At 49.6% G+C, this 14,516-nt stretch overlaps 6 protein-coding genes across 6 annotated transcripts; 3 read left to right on the forward strand and 3 right to left on the reverse strand.

Moving 5' to 3' along the window:
• Positions 1-582: 582 nt before the first annotated feature.
• Positions 583-2,565, forward strand: N7503_004709 (Zn(II)2Cys6 transcription factor; the record flags this gene model as incomplete). The annotated part of the gene is made up of 2 exons (XM_057064256.1): positions 583-702; positions 778-2,565. 2 exons carry the CDS (start codon positions 583-585, stop codon positions 2,563-2,565), a joined length of 1,908 nt encoding a protein of 635 aa, XP_056921999.1.
• Positions 2,566-3,089: 524 nt separating this feature from the next.
• N7503_004710 (uncharacterized protein) lies at positions 3,090-6,645 on the reverse strand (the record flags this gene model as incomplete). The annotated part of the gene is made up of 3 exons (XM_057064257.1): positions 3,090-3,277; positions 3,342-5,784; positions 5,842-6,645. The coding sequence occupies 3 exons, from the start codon at positions 6,643-6,645 to the stop codon at positions 3,090-3,092; spliced, it is 3,435 nt and encodes a 1,144-aa protein (XP_056922000.1).
• A 791-nt stretch (positions 6,646-7,436) lies between these two features.
• Positions 7,437-10,020, forward strand: N7503_004711 (bifunctional aminopeptidase/epoxide hydrolase). The gene is made up of 9 exons (XM_057064258.1): positions 7,437-7,932; positions 8,029-8,113; positions 8,177-8,393; positions 8,450-8,567; positions 8,622-8,883; positions 8,940-8,943; positions 9,000-9,228; positions 9,293-9,780; positions 9,833-10,020. Exons 1-9 carry the CDS (start codon positions 7,531-7,533, stop codon positions 9,957-9,959), a joined length of 1,932 nt encoding a protein of 643 aa, XP_056922001.1. The 5' UTR covers positions 7,437-7,530; the 3' UTR covers positions 9,960-10,020.
• Positions 10,021-10,134: 114 nt separating this feature from the next.
• N7503_004712 (uncharacterized protein) lies at positions 10,135-11,238 on the reverse strand. The gene is made up of 3 exons (XM_057064259.1): positions 11,157-11,238; positions 10,776-11,103; positions 10,135-10,688 (listed from the first exon to the last, which is right to left on the reverse strand). Exons 1-3 carry the CDS (start codon positions 11,217-11,219, stop codon positions 10,174-10,176), a joined length of 906 nt encoding a protein of 301 aa, XP_056922002.1. The 5' UTR covers positions 11,220-11,238; the 3' UTR covers positions 10,135-10,173.
• Positions 11,239-11,654: 416 nt separating this feature from the next.
• Positions 11,655-12,685, reverse strand: N7503_004713 (TIP41 family protein; the record flags this gene model as incomplete). The annotated part of the gene is made up of 3 exons (XM_057064260.1): positions 11,655-11,810; positions 11,869-12,259; positions 12,342-12,685. The coding sequence occupies 3 exons, from the start codon at positions 12,683-12,685 to the stop codon at positions 11,697-11,699; spliced, it is 849 nt and encodes a 282-aa protein (XP_056922003.1). The 3' UTR covers positions 11,655-11,696.
• A 281-nt stretch (positions 12,686-12,966) lies between these two features.
• N7503_004714 (aurora family serine/threonine-protein kinase) lies at positions 12,967-14,234 on the forward strand (the record flags this gene model as incomplete). The annotated part of the gene is made up of 3 exons (XM_057064261.1): positions 12,967-13,047; positions 13,099-14,058; positions 14,112-14,234. The coding sequence occupies 3 exons, from the start codon at positions 12,967-12,969 to the stop codon at positions 14,232-14,234; spliced, it is 1,164 nt and encodes a 387-aa protein (XP_056922004.1).
• Positions 14,235-14,516: the final 282 nt, after the last annotated feature.

Genomic DNA, 14,516 nt, shown 5'->3' on the forward strand with positions numbered 1-14,516 from the left:
ATTTTCACGATCAAACAGAAAAGGAGCGCGTTTGTTTTGGAACGCGTCCACGTGCGGATAAGATAAGGGTTATCAGTTTCGCGGGGGAATGGACTTCTCTCCCTCGCTCTCTCTTTCCCTCTATCTCTTCCGAAGCACTTTCTTGGTGAGATTGTGGTGTTGTTCTGATTCACTGACTTCCCAATCAGCCACGGACCGTATCCCCGTATGCAACTCAACAAGATTCATGCCTCGGAGAGCACTAGGCCCAGACGGGCAATTTCTCCCCGCAAATCGGAATTATTGCATGCTCTATGCTGTTCAAGGAGATTTCCTACTGATATCTTATATATCCACGTTTTCCCTGAAAGCTAATTTTGAAAATGTCTACTTGAAGAAGCCGATGCCCACGCTTAAACTCGATATTTCTCCATATATCTCTTTCCAAACCTCCCGCGTGCAAGGATTCCTTCCCAACAATCGACAATCAGATGACATGTACATTTACTTTTTTCCCCCTGAATCCATCATCAATAAAGAACTCTTCAGTTCCTTACAACAGGTTGTTGAAAGTCGGCGCTGGAGGCTTGCAAGCAACGAATCATGGCGTCAGCAGAAAGAGATATTGACTCCGTCGCAGGAAGTAACGTCCATTATGAGTCCAACAAGAAACGATCGAACTCTGAGGCGGCCGATTACCCGCGGAGACGGGCCACAATCGCTGTAGGCATCATTTGCTATCGCTGAAGTGTTTTACAAGATTGCCGTTAGCTAAGTACAAGAAAAAAAAACCAATAGTGCCAGATATGCCGATTGCGCAAGACACGCTGCAACGGTGCCCGTCCCAAATGTCAGCTTTGCACAGATTTAGATGCTGAATGCACGTACCGAGAGCCAGGTATCAAGCTCGATATGGGCGATAAGTTGATTCTGGAGCATCTTATTCGGATCGAAGGTCTGCTGCATGCAAGCTCGTCTACATCCGGACCTCAACCAGCCTTGTCATCGAGCTCTCCAACAACAAGTCATGATACCAATATTAGCAGTGATGATCTAGTGGCGAAGATAGCCAACGGAGCTCCAACTTGGAAAACGTCGGTGGGGTTTGCATCTTGGGCCAACCCACCTTCGAGTATCAGCATCTCTACAATGCCCAGGGTGCATATCACCCCAGGCCTGCACCTTCTGCAATGGCCTCTGATGCGCGATTTGGTCTCGAAGCCCTACAATCCGCAAAATCTGCTTCAGCTAGAGATGGCTCGCGAACCATTACGAATGACACCGAATTCTGGATTAGATTTAGGGAATGTACCTACCTATGTGCAGGCTTTCTTCGGTCATGCCAACGTCTGGTATGCCTGTGTAAACCCATACTCGTGGAATCGTGACTATAAAACCGCTCTGGCCCAAAGATTCCAAGAGGGTCCGGTCTCTTGTGTCGTACTGCTCGTCCTAGCTCTAGGATGTGCCAGCCGAGAGGGCAGCATGACATCGGTGCCCCTAAACTGTGAACCGCCAGGGCTTCCATATTTTGCCACTGCTTGGAATCTCTTACCATCTGTCATGATGCGCAATTCTGTCATGGCTGTCCAATGCATGGTTCTTGCCTCGGCATATTTGTTCTACTTGGTGCGTCCGCTGGAAGCTTGGAACTTGCTATCAAATGGAAGCATGAAATTACAATTGCTATTGGGCGATTCGAATCGCGTGCCTGCACAATGGAAAGAGACCAGTAAACGGCTCTTTTGGAACTTACTTTTGTACGAGAGTGATCTGCTGGCGGAACTCGATCTCCCGCACTCAGGTCTTGTCCACTTTGAGGAATTTGTCGACCTTCCAGGGGGCTTTGAGGAAGAGGAGAACGATGATGACGGGGTTCTGAATGATGATCATGATTCCGACGGATATCACACTGGCAAGCCTACCGAAGAACCGCCAGGTCGAGATGAGCTTTGGTACTTCTTGGCCGAGATTGCACTGCGGAGACTTCTTAACAGAGTCAGTCACCTCATCTATCAGAAAGACCATTCACACACACTTGCAGCACTGGGGCCTATAGTATCGGAGTTGGACTTCCAGCTATCACAGTGGCATGACAGTCTGCCTTGTCCGGTAAAATTTCCTCTCACGCAAATACCACTCACCAATCCTATGCAGACCGTTCTCCGGCTTCGCTATAATGCATGTCGCACAATTATCTACCGCCCGTATATTCTAGCCGTATTTAAGAATGAGCAAGCTGGTATGGACTCACATGTGCGAGAGTGCAGTCGAAGATGTCTGGAGGCCACATTGCGCCAACTCGAGCACATCACCAGCCATCGTGAGGGCCACCTTCCGTATCTGTGGCAAGGCGCCTTGTCGATGGTATCACAAACCCTGTTGATTATGGGTGCTACCATGTCGCCCACTCTATCGATTTTACTCCCAGCCTCGCCTCATGTCGATGCCATCATCTCTAGTGTGATCGCCGAGGTCAATGGATACGCACACTTGGCACCAAGTCTGAAATTGTCTGCAGAGATCATTCGTGATGCTGAGAGGCGGCGACAAATCTGGCTTCGATCACCCGGAATTGGTATATGAAAAGCAAGTAATTGTCGAATTGTGTTTCTATTGACTTTTTCATAGATCAGTACTTGTCTTCTTTCTTTCCTTTCTCCCATTCATACGATGCTGAGGTCCAAGCTGGCTTTATTTTCTTCGTAATGTAATATTTCTATTCAATGCAATCGTCGCAGAAAATAATCATGTGATATGGTAGCTCTCACCGACAGCCCGCAACTCGTCACATAGATTGAAGAATGGTTGGGGGCTACGAGACAGTAGCGATCGGGATAAGAGAACTTGCTTTACAAGATGCGAGAGGAAAAAGGAAGCAAAGGAAAAAGGGCAAAAAGAAAAAATAGGTACAAGTCCCATCTCATGGCAATTATGTTCTTCAAATCATATCTTAACGAGGCGAATCATGGTATCTTAAAAGACATGGCGGAAGGTCAATATAAACGTCAAAAGAATATTGGCAAATAAATTTCAAGATGGCCACGACAGGCCATTTGAGGGTATTAGATGGCATGGAAGGGTGTGGGATCTGTGGTATGAATAGACTCCTAGCCCAAGACCCATTCACTGCCCCGCTTGATAAACTTATCAAGCATGATGCCCAAATCAGCCAGTGCAAAGCGGCACACATAGAAGCCAAAGAACTCGGCTGCATGACGTGTGCTGAGCTCCAGACCGACGTGGGTTGACGATGAGTGTTTGAGTCCGGGATCCTCAACTTGTTGGGCAATTTGATCTAGATCGGTTAGCATGGAAATGGTGAGAAGAATGGGAAAAAAAGGTTGGAAAAGTGCACGTACCTATCACTTGAGCAGCATCAAAAAGACGCGCTAAAGCTCCCATATAGTTGGCCTGCGGACCCGAGAACTCTAGTTGAGTGACATTGCGCTTTATGTGAGTGGTGGGTGCCGACGTCATGGGAAGAGAGTTGAGGGTCAGATTATCCTTGTTGCTCTCCCGTACGCTCGGAGGAGCGGAGGCGGTTGTACTGATCCCAGAGGTCTTAGCCCGTAGCCGTTTCCAAGTCGGAAGGTAAGACTTGTTCGAAGTACCTGAGGTCCTGGAATGGGGAGGGTCCGGATGAGCGGGATCTTCTGCTGTCGCATTCGGTTTGAAAAGGGGCATTGACGTCTGAATGCCGACATCGTGACCCAGCTTTTTAGACAATGTAGTTTGAACCTGATCAAGAATACCCTCAAGCGCTTGCATTTCTTCTAGCACGGCATCGGCATCATAGGTGTCTACCTGGGCCAATTTTAACAGCGCCGCGGTCAGGAGGTCGCAATTGGACACCTTATCCTCCATGGCCTTGATCTTAACATTCTTCACACGCCAGGCATCCCGAGGAACAAAGAGTTTGGCGGACAAATAGCCACCGTGGGGGTGGGCGAGTGTCTGATACAGACACCGCATAAGCCAGAAGGGACGAAGGAGAAATGACTCTGGACACGGTTCGAGGGGAAGGGGTGCATTGGCCACAAGAGGATTTGGACAGCCCAAGGCTGTGGGAGAATGTATATTGCAGTCAAAGAGGTTGAGGCCACTGGTAGGCAATCCGTTTTGTGTAAAGTACGTAGCAGTTGGCGTTGGCATGACAGGAACACTGCCACTCATGATGGCTTTCTGAGTATCTAGAGTGGGGAATGAACCGCTCCAAGGGGTAGTGGGAGAGCCGGGTGCCGTCTCGGGATTGGGAACGGATACATTGCGGGATCGAAATGCTTTTGAACCAGACTTGTCCAGGCCATCTGGAGCAGACGGTATCTTGCCCATGGTCCGCCCTGCAGGTACAGGGGTAAGCCCAGCCTCGTCATCTTCATGAGTGCGGGCCTTGGCGAGGTTTGTATGGTCCGTGATGGACCCAATCGAAGGGTTACGCTTTGAGGGGTACAGATTGGCTCGAAAAGTTGACGCGGGAGTTTTGAAGAGGTCTGAGGGTGGTTCGTCTTTGGGAAGTGGCGGCGGTGGGGGGCGACTTGTTAGGGAGGTTGTGAAGGATTCGAGATCAGAGATGCTGGAGTCGGTACGAGATCGTGCATCGGTTTCGATCTTCAGTTCACCTGAATCCTGCCCCGACAGGCGCCGCGCTCGGACACCTGGGACCGGAGGTGGCCCCATTGCGGGAGGAGGGGGAGGCTGAGAGAGAGAAGCTCGTTGCGGTAAGCTAGGGAAATCGGAGGGAATTGGAGGCAAAGCGACTGATGGAGGAGAAGATGGGAGAGGAGTTTGCTCTGGTCTCCGATCAGGGGGCAGGATGTCTTCGTCCTCCGTCAGTGTAGACAGAATAGCCCCAGTACCCGTGATGTTGGAAGCGGCTGAGCTTTCCCAGGTTCTGCCAGACATGTTGCTAGAGTCAGATTCTCGAGGGAGCGCCGACTTAGACTGAATGCCAAACTCAAAATCATCCATGACATAGCCCTTGGTCATCTCTTCTAACAGTCGTTCTTCCTCCTCTGCTTCCTCATCGAGGTAGTCTGAATTTCGTGCCACCGGATTCGCAGATATGTTCTGTTCCTGAAAGCGACGTATCTCTCGGCCACGGTTCATGGCAACCTCTGCCTCGAGCTCCGCTTCACGAACTCGCTGCTTAGCCAGCTCAATATTTCTGCGCGCATTTGCCACGATATCATCACTCTCTTCCTCTCGGTACTCCATGACCGGCTCCAACCCCTCATCGTATGCAGCCTCTACGGCTGCATCGAGGGCGGCATCGAACTCGGCCTCAGTGTCAGTGCTTATGCGACGACTTGTGCGCTGTCGTAGATAGACTGAGGACGCCTTAGAGTTCGCAGATGACGGCGAGGATGCGCCGGACTCATCAATTGTATCCAGCCATGAGGTTGATTCATTGGTTTCCTGCAAAGAGGGCTCCAGATATTGTTGATGGTAAGCAGCACTACCACCTGAGCTGACGGGAGTAGATCGACCAGACTGTGGATTCCTAGGCATAGCCATAGACCGTAGTTGGTCATCAAACACGCCTGGCCTTAAAGATTGGCGGCGAGAAGGGGTTGACTCGGAAGGGAATGGTTTGGCATCTTCTATTGGCGCATCGAACCCAAGGCTTGAGTTATTCGAACTATGTTGGCTCTGGATACGAGAATCTTCCATCACTGAAGTTTGGAACAATTCGCCGTATGATTCCTGGCTCAAAGGGCGATCTGGAAGAGCCTTGCTATCGCTATCCGGTTGAGGCAAGTCCATGCGCTGAAGTTCTGTGATTCGTATTATATAGGTGTCGCGCTGCAAAAGTTAGCGTTGAGCTCCAGTATGTCCGACAATGTGAGGGCGCAAACATACAATCTCCTGGAGTTTAAGTTTTTCCTCATCTCCGCCATTGCTACGGAGCATCACTAGTTGCAGCAGCTGACATGCATCTGTATAAGCTTCCATTGCGCCTTCAAAGTTGGCTGCATTGTCCAAAAGCACAGCCGTGTTAGCCTTCTGCAGTGCTTTGGACAGCATTGCTTTCTGGGTCTGACCATGCTGTCGGCCATCTGCTTCTGCTTCCCCGTCTGCTAACGAGATGGCACCTTCACTAGGCCGAGACACGTGGCCTTGAGAATAAAACGGCCCAGTTCTGGAATTATATTGTTCATTTGGCGAAGAGCTATTAAACAAATGACTCGAGGCCGTGAACGAAAGATCGAGGTGGGAGTTCGAGTCGGGGGAAAACATCTCCGAGGCTCTCAGGTCCGGCAGGCTCAGCTCGGGGAGCTCTCCCAACGCTGGTCCTCGTTGTGGACTGTGTCCCGAAGTTGACATCTTGGAGCTCCCTCGGCGATGGCCCATATAATCTGGTAGACCCTTGCTCGATGCGGTGGACTGCGACCAGCGGTTTACACTCCCCAGTCCTTCTTTGATTGGGCTACTGCCCCACGAACCATCTGTAACGAGACCTGGCGCGTTTTCCGTAACCATACCTAGTCCTGTCGGAGTAATAGCTCCTGAGGTCTTTCCCATTCGGTTGCGAGATGCTGGGCGGGAGGAGCGAGACGCTGGGCGATTAGGAGGCGCGGCCGACGGGGGCTCCATGAGTGATCCCGAGGGACGTCTAGGGTGGAACGATCTCGGTTCATCTTCCAGGGCGGAGCGGTGTAGCATTTTTCCAAGGGCGGAGGAGTACGATTCGATGAGGCACTATATGATTCAGAGGTCGAGACCGGGCATTGAGAAATAGGGACGATTGTAGCGCGATTATCGAGGCGAAATTGGTCAACCACGTTCGTTCTATGAAACCGGACAAATCCACCGTTTAAAAGGATTTGACTGCAGGACGCATGCTTCGACCACGTTCAAGCGAAGTAGCAGAAAAAAAGGAAGTGACGGAGGGGGGTTGGTGTGTTTCTGTCCTCTGCATGCGCCGGATCAACGCATTGTTTCGAGACCGGGGATAATCTATCGCGAGAGAGATTGATGACTGCTAGATTGAGTACATTATCTTCAATCTCCCTGCAAAGTCCCACTAGAAGAAGAGTCAGGGGCGGGACCAGCGGGATTATTCTTCAGGGGTGGTCCGTGTGGGTTGACGCGGGCGGTGGGAAAAGGGGATGAGATGTGGGGGAATACTGTCAGTATACTTGATGGTACAGTGTATGGGTAAAGTATGTAGAAATATGAAGGAGAAATAGAGAAGAAAAAGGGATTGGACTTGTAAAGCGTTCCTATTGGTCCTATTCCTCTCCTATGCCTCTATTCAAATTCGAAGTCAATATACCGTGGTACTACTTCACAGTTAAGACGGTATTGTATACATCATTAAAGGGAGAAACTCTATATGATACATTAGATCTATATCATACTCTTATTTGATTCGGAGTCCGAAATCCGAAATCAAAACTCCAAAACCAAAAGCCAAATCAAATTCAAATCTGATTGATCCGATTGATCTGATTGACCTCTATACTCCGGAGTCCGAACAGCTGTTTTGGTTTGTCCGCTTTCACGCTTAGAGCCGGAACCACCAAAACTCTTCATGGAATCAACCAGATGAATCCCTCCATCCCGCTCGGACGTTTCTTCTCGCGCGCTTTCTCTCCTTCCTTCTCAAGCTTTTCTTCTGTGCGCAGAATGACCATGGCGACCAATCCGCGGGATCCGAACACCCTGAGCAACTACAACAACTGGCGCTCCACTCACATTACCGCCAACTTCGATATCTTGTTTGACCAGAAGAAGCTGGTGGGCAATGTTGTCCACAAATTCACTTCTATCACTGATGCTGTGTCGCGAGAAATCATCCTAGACACCAGTCACCTGGACATTGGCTCCGTCAAGGTTGATGGCCACGCTACCAAGTGGGAGTTTCTTCCCACGCTGGATCCCTTCGGCACCCCACTTAAAATTAGTCTCGAGCAAGGTGTCAAGCTGAATGAAACCATTGAGGTGGATGTAGGTCGCTTCTTCCATGTTCCACCTTCACCAATCCCACCAAAGCCTTTATGACAGTCTCTCAATGCCAATTTCAACGTACTGACCGTCTGGTAGATTGCCGTGGAAACCACCGAGAAGTGCACCGCACTACAATGGTTGACTCCCGCCCAAACCTCCAACAAGAAACATCCATATATGTGTGAGTATTTAACCAGATAGAAACATTCGGAATATTCGGGGCTCCCTTTTGACTCGACTCCAGTCTCGCAATGTCAGGCCATCCACGCCCGGTCGATTTTCCCTTGTCAGGACACACCTGATGTCAAGAGTACCTTGGACTTCAACATCACCTCCCCCCTGCCGGTTATGACGAGCGGTCTCCTCACCCAGTCGGATGAGACCCAGCAATCGTGTCGCAAGCTCTACCGATTCCACCAGTCGGTCCCAATCCCCAGCTACCTGTTCGCGATCGCCAGCGGGTAAGAATATCCCCGTGATACTACTGGGTGAATTATCGCTAAATATTTCCACCAAGAGATGTTTCTCAGGCTTCAATCGGTCCTCGAAGTGTGGTAGCTACCAGCCCGGACAAGCTGGAGGAGTGCAAGTGGGAATTGGAGGCCGACACGGAGACCTTCATTAAAACCATCGAGGTATTTCGAACCACATTCATTGCATAGGCTCAATATGTTGACCTGAAGATGTAGAAAATCGTGTCTCCTTACGTTTGGGGCCAGTATAACGTTTTGATTCTGCCTCCCAGCTTCCCGTATGGTGGCATGGAGAATCCGATTTTTACCTTTGCGACCCCCAGTATCATCTCGAAGGATCGTGAAAATATCGATGTCATTGCGCACGAACTGGCTCACAGTTGGAGTGGTAACCTGGTGACCAACGCCTCGTGGGAACATTTCTGGCTGAACGAGGGCTGGACTGTGTATTTGGAACGACGGGTATGTGTACTTCCCTGTGATAGAGCTCAGCCACGCAGATTTCTGACCAAACCTGCAAATAGATTCTGGCAGCGATGTATGTGTACCAGCGACTGGCGTTCTAGACATGTACTAACCACTTCACTCCGATAGCCATGGCGAGGCGTACCGTCATTTCTCGGCCATTATCGGTTGGAAGTCGCTTACAGATTCCGTGGAGCACTTTGGTCATGACCACGAGTTCACGAAGCTTATCACCGATCTCAAGGGCAAGGACCCTGATGATGCATTCTCCAGCATTCCTTATGAGAAGGGGTTCAACTTCTTGTTCTACCTAGAGAATCTTGTGGGCAAGCCGAAGTTTGACAAGTTCATTCCTCACGTATGTCTCCCCTTCCCTTGCCCAAGTGATTCGATACTATTCTGTTCTGACATTTGTTCTCTAGTACTTCACCACTTTCCAGCGCAAGTCTCTTGACTCTTATGAGTTCAAGGCAAGCATTCTGAGCTTCTTCGAGTCAGACACCGAAGCATCCAAGCTATTGAACGAACTGGACTGGGATAAGTGGTTCTATTCCCCTGGAATGCCCCCCAAGCCGGACTTTGATACATCTCTGGTGGATGTTGTATATGCGCTGGCTAAGAAATGGGAGACTCTTCCTAGCTCGTCGTTCAAACCGCAGGTGAGCGATCTCGAGGGCCTGACAGCCAATCAGATTGTTGTATTCCTTGAACAGATTCTTCGCTGGGAGCAACCTCTCCGCCCAGAACTTTCCAAACTGATGGGCGAGGTCTACGGGCTGTCCAAAAGCGAGAACATCGAGGTGTCCAACCTGTATTTCCAGGTTGGTATGAAGGCCGGCGATGAGAGCGTCATTGAGCCAACCACTGAGCTACTGGGTCGGATTGGAAGAATGAAGTTTGTGCGACCTCTGTGAGTTGCCCAGCCACTATAGTTTGTCAGTGAAACTAATCGAAATCCCCAGGTACCGCAACCTCCAGAAGATCAACCGCCCAGTTGCCCTTGCAACCTTTGAGAAGTACAAGGACTTCTACCACCCCATCTGCCGCGGTATGGTTGAGAAAGACTTGTTCGGCAAGAAGGAGAACTAGATCATCAAGAAAAGTAACCCCTCAAAGGTAAACCAAAACAGCAAGACAGAAAAGTTCGGTCTCAAATAACTTCACTTGAATAGAGCTAATTCTAATGGAATACTGTACATGATTGGATTAACCTCGTAGAAGGCGGGATTTCAACGTAGTAAAACAAGACCCTGAAGGCAGAAGGTACATGCTCAAAGGCACTTTTATGTCCAGACTCGAAGGCTTACTTACCCCCAGCCATTCTTTTATCAGCAGGTGAATATCCAAAGATACCCGACTCCTGGATATTTCCTTTGCTGAGCGCGAAAACCATATCCGCTTCTTGCATCTTGGAAAGCTCCGACAGAACTCGTCGCATATAAGTCACCACCCAGGCAACCTTGGTCCAATCAATGTCATTTCCATCAGCGCCTACTGAGTTGGCCTTCCACAGGTTCCTCCAAACAGCAGCGCCCAGCACCGCGTCCCCCTTGGCCAGCCCTTCGTCATATGCGGCAATAATTCCACGCCATTGGATAAAGAGATCCTTCAGGTACTTGTTGCGGATCGAACGACTCCCAATATCGTGCAGGACGTCCATGCGGTGTTCGGCGTTGTGTGAGAAGTGGTCAATCAGGTGGCGGGAGTAAGTCTGGACACTTTCACGAGTGGGGAGTGCGCGTAGTCGAACGGTCAGAAGATACATGTGCAGGAAGGTAATTTGTGACCAGGTGGAAAATGTCGGTACAAGGCCAAGCTCTATTTAGACAAAGAAGTAAGTATTTGGGTATATTGCCAAACTAAATCCAACTAGCCAGTTGAATCCTGCCTCCGAGCATTACTCACCTCGATACCACCAGCTATCACTAACGCCAAGATGCTCGCCCGACTCTGTCATAGGAACCTCGACTCCCTTTTGAGTTGCCTGGGGGACTTGGTAGTCTGCCTGGCTCGAGCAGGCTTCAAAAAGCTTCTGGGTCATTCCATACGCGACGTAGGTCTCAGCCGCGGCTCCGGGCCCAGTCGATACATTGCGGATGAGGCCGTTGGATCGGGGAGGAAGAGTTAAGCGTGATTTGTATACCGCATTCAATGACTTGAGAGATGTGCTTGAAGCAACATTGTGGCTTGCACGCCCTGATGTCGAGAGAGATGCGCGCTGAGACAAAGGTCGCTAGGCTTGATTAGTATTGGAGTCGCGGCATAGGGAGACATTAACTTATATACCGAGAGGCAAAGGGCCGACCTGCGGAGGCCGCAGGTGGACAAGGTCAATCGAGTGGTTGACATTATTTCGTTGATGGATGCGTGTGTTGGAAGTCGTCGGCGATCTTTTTTGGATTATCGCGATGTTTGCACAGTTTGCGTCGGGTGGGCCAATCATCGCTTTCGCTTACCCGTGAACAGTCTGATAGCTAGGAAGTTTATAAACCATGCGAATATTAGGGGGAAAAAAAGAGAATAGACTAGACTAGACTGGTTCACTCTTTACTCTGAAGTATGGCTTGATATCTGTTATATCTTTGCGACTTAAGAGCTATGTACAAGGTGCTCATACATAGGTTTGAGAGTATATGGTAACTGATCATTTCGTTTATTAGGGTTGTATATTCCTTTCTCATGAACTGCATTTTAGCGTGATCTTGACTCTTGGGTCTCTTGATGAAAGTCCCCAGTATCTGCGTTTGGGTTCGGATATGTGTCCTACTTTTGTTTGATTTTTAGGCTCGTTTTGGTCCAGGTACGGTAAGACCGGCTAGCGAGGTTTCACCCATCCAGAACGACTCGTTCTGAGCGCTTTTCCACCAGGGGCAGAATCTCAGACAAGCGATTGGCATCTCGCATCAATGCAGGAATATCACCCCGAGTGTTTGCAAGCGTCTGTCATATTGGTCAGTCAGGCATTGATATGCGCATATTTCCATGGGGTAACCCATACCTGTCTCACTTTCTCGTATTCACACTCCTTCGATTGGTATTCTCGAATTACCTCGCGAGTTGCAAAATCCACATAGACACGGGTATCACGAAGACGGATCAGTACATTGTCTAGTCTCATAAAAAACCGTGTCAAAAGAAGCAGCCTTTCGGGCATCACACGGATCTTGCACGATAGCATGGCGATTCCGTTATCGGCCAATTCGTCCTCGTACAGAACGACCTCGTCGAAGAACAGGATAGGATCTGGGCGTGTAAGAAGCTCGATAGGTATCGGATCAGAGGTCTCTTCGAATGATGGGGCTTTGGGGCTCAAGGTGCCCATGTAGTCGGTGCTGTAGGACCAGTCGAAGGGCTTCACTACTTCTTTAATGCCTTCATGTGTTTTCTCCCTGTTGATTGCGAGACATTAGAATATATGGCAAATAGGCACCCAGCATAAGTGTGCTATATTGCAGTGCGATATTACGGTACCTGCTCTTCTGCCATTCCTTCGAATAAGCCACTTGTAGCATCGACTGCCCAGTCTTGTCGACTCGATCAAGGGCATCGAAAGAGTTGAAGTTGATGCCCCAGCCACTCTTCTCATGCTCAATCATCACATAGTTGTCACCGAATATCATTTCAGGAGGCGCAATGCCGAGCTTTCTTGTCATCTCCTCGATCGGATCTGCTTTTAAGATGGGTAGCTTTTGAGTGGAGATACGGAAGCCTTGAACTGAGATCTCTTGTGGGCGTTTAGTGGGATAAACTGCCGCATGCATTGTGGGCGGCACAGAAGGCGCGGATCTGGAATGCATGGTCCTTTCTCCAACCATGTCGTCATGGATGAAAGCGTTATCAACTATTAATCGCGATATGAAGTTTAGCCCCGCGGGCGGAGAAAGAGGCGGGCCGATGCCGTTGCTGGGGGGATGACATTGATTACGGGAATCCAAACACCCGTTCCTCTTCTCTCTCTCCACTTCAATCTCCAATTCGACCTTCACACATTCGACAACCACCCATGTTTCGTTACTCCTCATAGAGGTTCTGTGTCCACTTTCTTGGTTCACTCCTTGGTCTTTCTTGCTGTTTTGTTTACCACATTCTCATTACAATGGCAACGAAAACATTGGAAGCTCGCTTTGAGCACCTGTCTGTGAAGGACGACAAGGATCGCACCTATGCGAAAAACAAAGTATGCCAATCTCATAATACTTGAAGGTAGTTTAGCATGCTGATAATTCAGGCGCCCAAGGGTTCCATCTCGTCGGCTGCGTCGTTGTCCGGTCTTGGTTCGTCCCAGAACAATTCAAACCGGGCTCAGTTGCTGAAGTTGGCGCTGCAAAACACAAATGAAAACAAGGCCAATGCAATGAATGTGCCGCCATCCCCTGGCAAAGGCCAGGGGACAGTGGTGACCCGAAATACCGACGAGAACGGCGATCAACGCACGTCAACTTCGATGCACGACCAAACTTCGGTGCCAAGGCAGCTGCACCTCGGAATGTTTGAGATCGGAAAGCCTCTGGGTAAGGGTAAGTTTGGCCGTGTTTATCTCGCCAAGGAACGATCTTCTGGCTTTGTGTGTGCCCTGAAGGTGCTGCACAAGTCGGAACTCCAACAAGGGGGCGTTCAGAAGCAAGTTCGACGCGAGATTGAAATCCAGAGTAATCTCCGTCACCCCAATGTCCTCAGACTTTACGGACATTTCCATGATAGCAAGCGGATCTTCCTAATTCTGGAATTCGCCGGCCGTGGTGAACTATACAAACACCTTCGAAAGGAGCACCGATTCCCGGAGTGGAAGGCGGCGCAGTACATTGCACAGATGGCGGCAGCACTGAAGTACTTGCACAAGAAGCATGTCATGCACCGTGATATCAAGCCAGAGAACATCCTGGTCGGTATCCATGGAGAAATCAAGATCAGTGACTTTGGTTGGAGTGTCCACGCCCCCAATAACCGACGGCAGACAATGTGTGGAACGCTTGACTATCTGCCCCCGGAGATGCTAAAGCCGGGCTCCCAAGACAACTACTACAGCGAAAAGGTAGATCTTTGGAGCTTGGGCGTCTTGACCTACGAGTTCCTGGTGGGTGAAGCACCTTTCGAGGACACGCCTGTCATGACTCAGCGACGAATTGCCAGGGCTGATATGTCTGTCCCATCCTTCGTCAGCCCCGAAGCGAAGGACCTCATCAAGAGGGTAAGTTTTTCAAGCCCTAGCCGTTGCAAGACAGCCTAGCTGACGATCTATAGCTACTGGTTCTTGACCCAGAGAAGCGGATTCCCCTTGATGAAATCCAGAGCCACCCCTGGATTGTCAAGCACTGCGTGAAAGATGCAAAGCGGAGCTCTGGCTCCAAAGAAGGCAAAGCATGAACGCATATGCATGGAAATTGGCTTTAAGCTGTCTTTTTACTTTTTTCTTCTCATGATTTTTTTCGTCAACCAGACGACGGAGTTTTCAGGCGTCGGGTTTTGGTGTGCATCATTCGGAGTTTGGTTATTTTTGCTGGAGTATAGCCACGTCCAGCATTTGCGATATGGGGACATTTGTTCTTTTAATCTTGCTTCCTCGGTGCCAATGGAATATGATACATTCAAAAAGAAATCTATTGTACAGGTAGAGGGTGGTATAAAAGCTGGCGTTGTAGACTGCAA

This window comes from Penicillium pulvis, assembly GCF_028828015.1.
Source record: "Penicillium pulvis strain IBT 33274 chromosome Unknown contig_23_segment0_segment0, whole genome shotgun sequence".
Classification (NCBI taxonomy): domain Eukaryota; kingdom Fungi; phylum Ascomycota; class Eurotiomycetes; order Eurotiales; family Aspergillaceae; genus Penicillium; species Penicillium pulvis.

Bases quoted from the DNA above. Each gene is read 5' to 3' on its own strand.
- N7503_004712 (XM_057064259.1), bottom strand. From the start codon at position 11,219: ATGTCAACCACTCGATTGACCTTGTCCACCTGCGGCCTCCGCAGGTCG. The intron at 11,104-11,156 runs GTATATAAGTTA...AATCAAGCCTAG, and splicing joins GGTCGGCCCTTTGCCTCTCG to CGACCTTTGTCTCAGCGCGC. The intron at 10,689-10,775 runs GTGAGTAATGCT...TTGTCTAAATAG, and splicing joins TGATAGCTGGTGGTATCGAG to AGCTTGGCCTTGTACCGACA.
- N7503_004711 (XM_057064258.1), top strand. From the start codon at position 7,531: ATGAATCCCTCCATCCCGCTCGGACGTTTCTTCTCGCGCGCTTTCTCT. The intron at 8,394-8,449 runs GTAAGAATATCC...ATTTCCACCAAG, and splicing joins CTGTTCGCGATCGCCAGCGG to AGATGTTTCTCAGGCTTCAA. The intron at 9,229-9,292 runs GTATGTCTCCCC...TTTGTTCTCTAG, and splicing joins TTGACAAGTTCATTCCTCAC to TACTTCACCACTTTCCAGCG.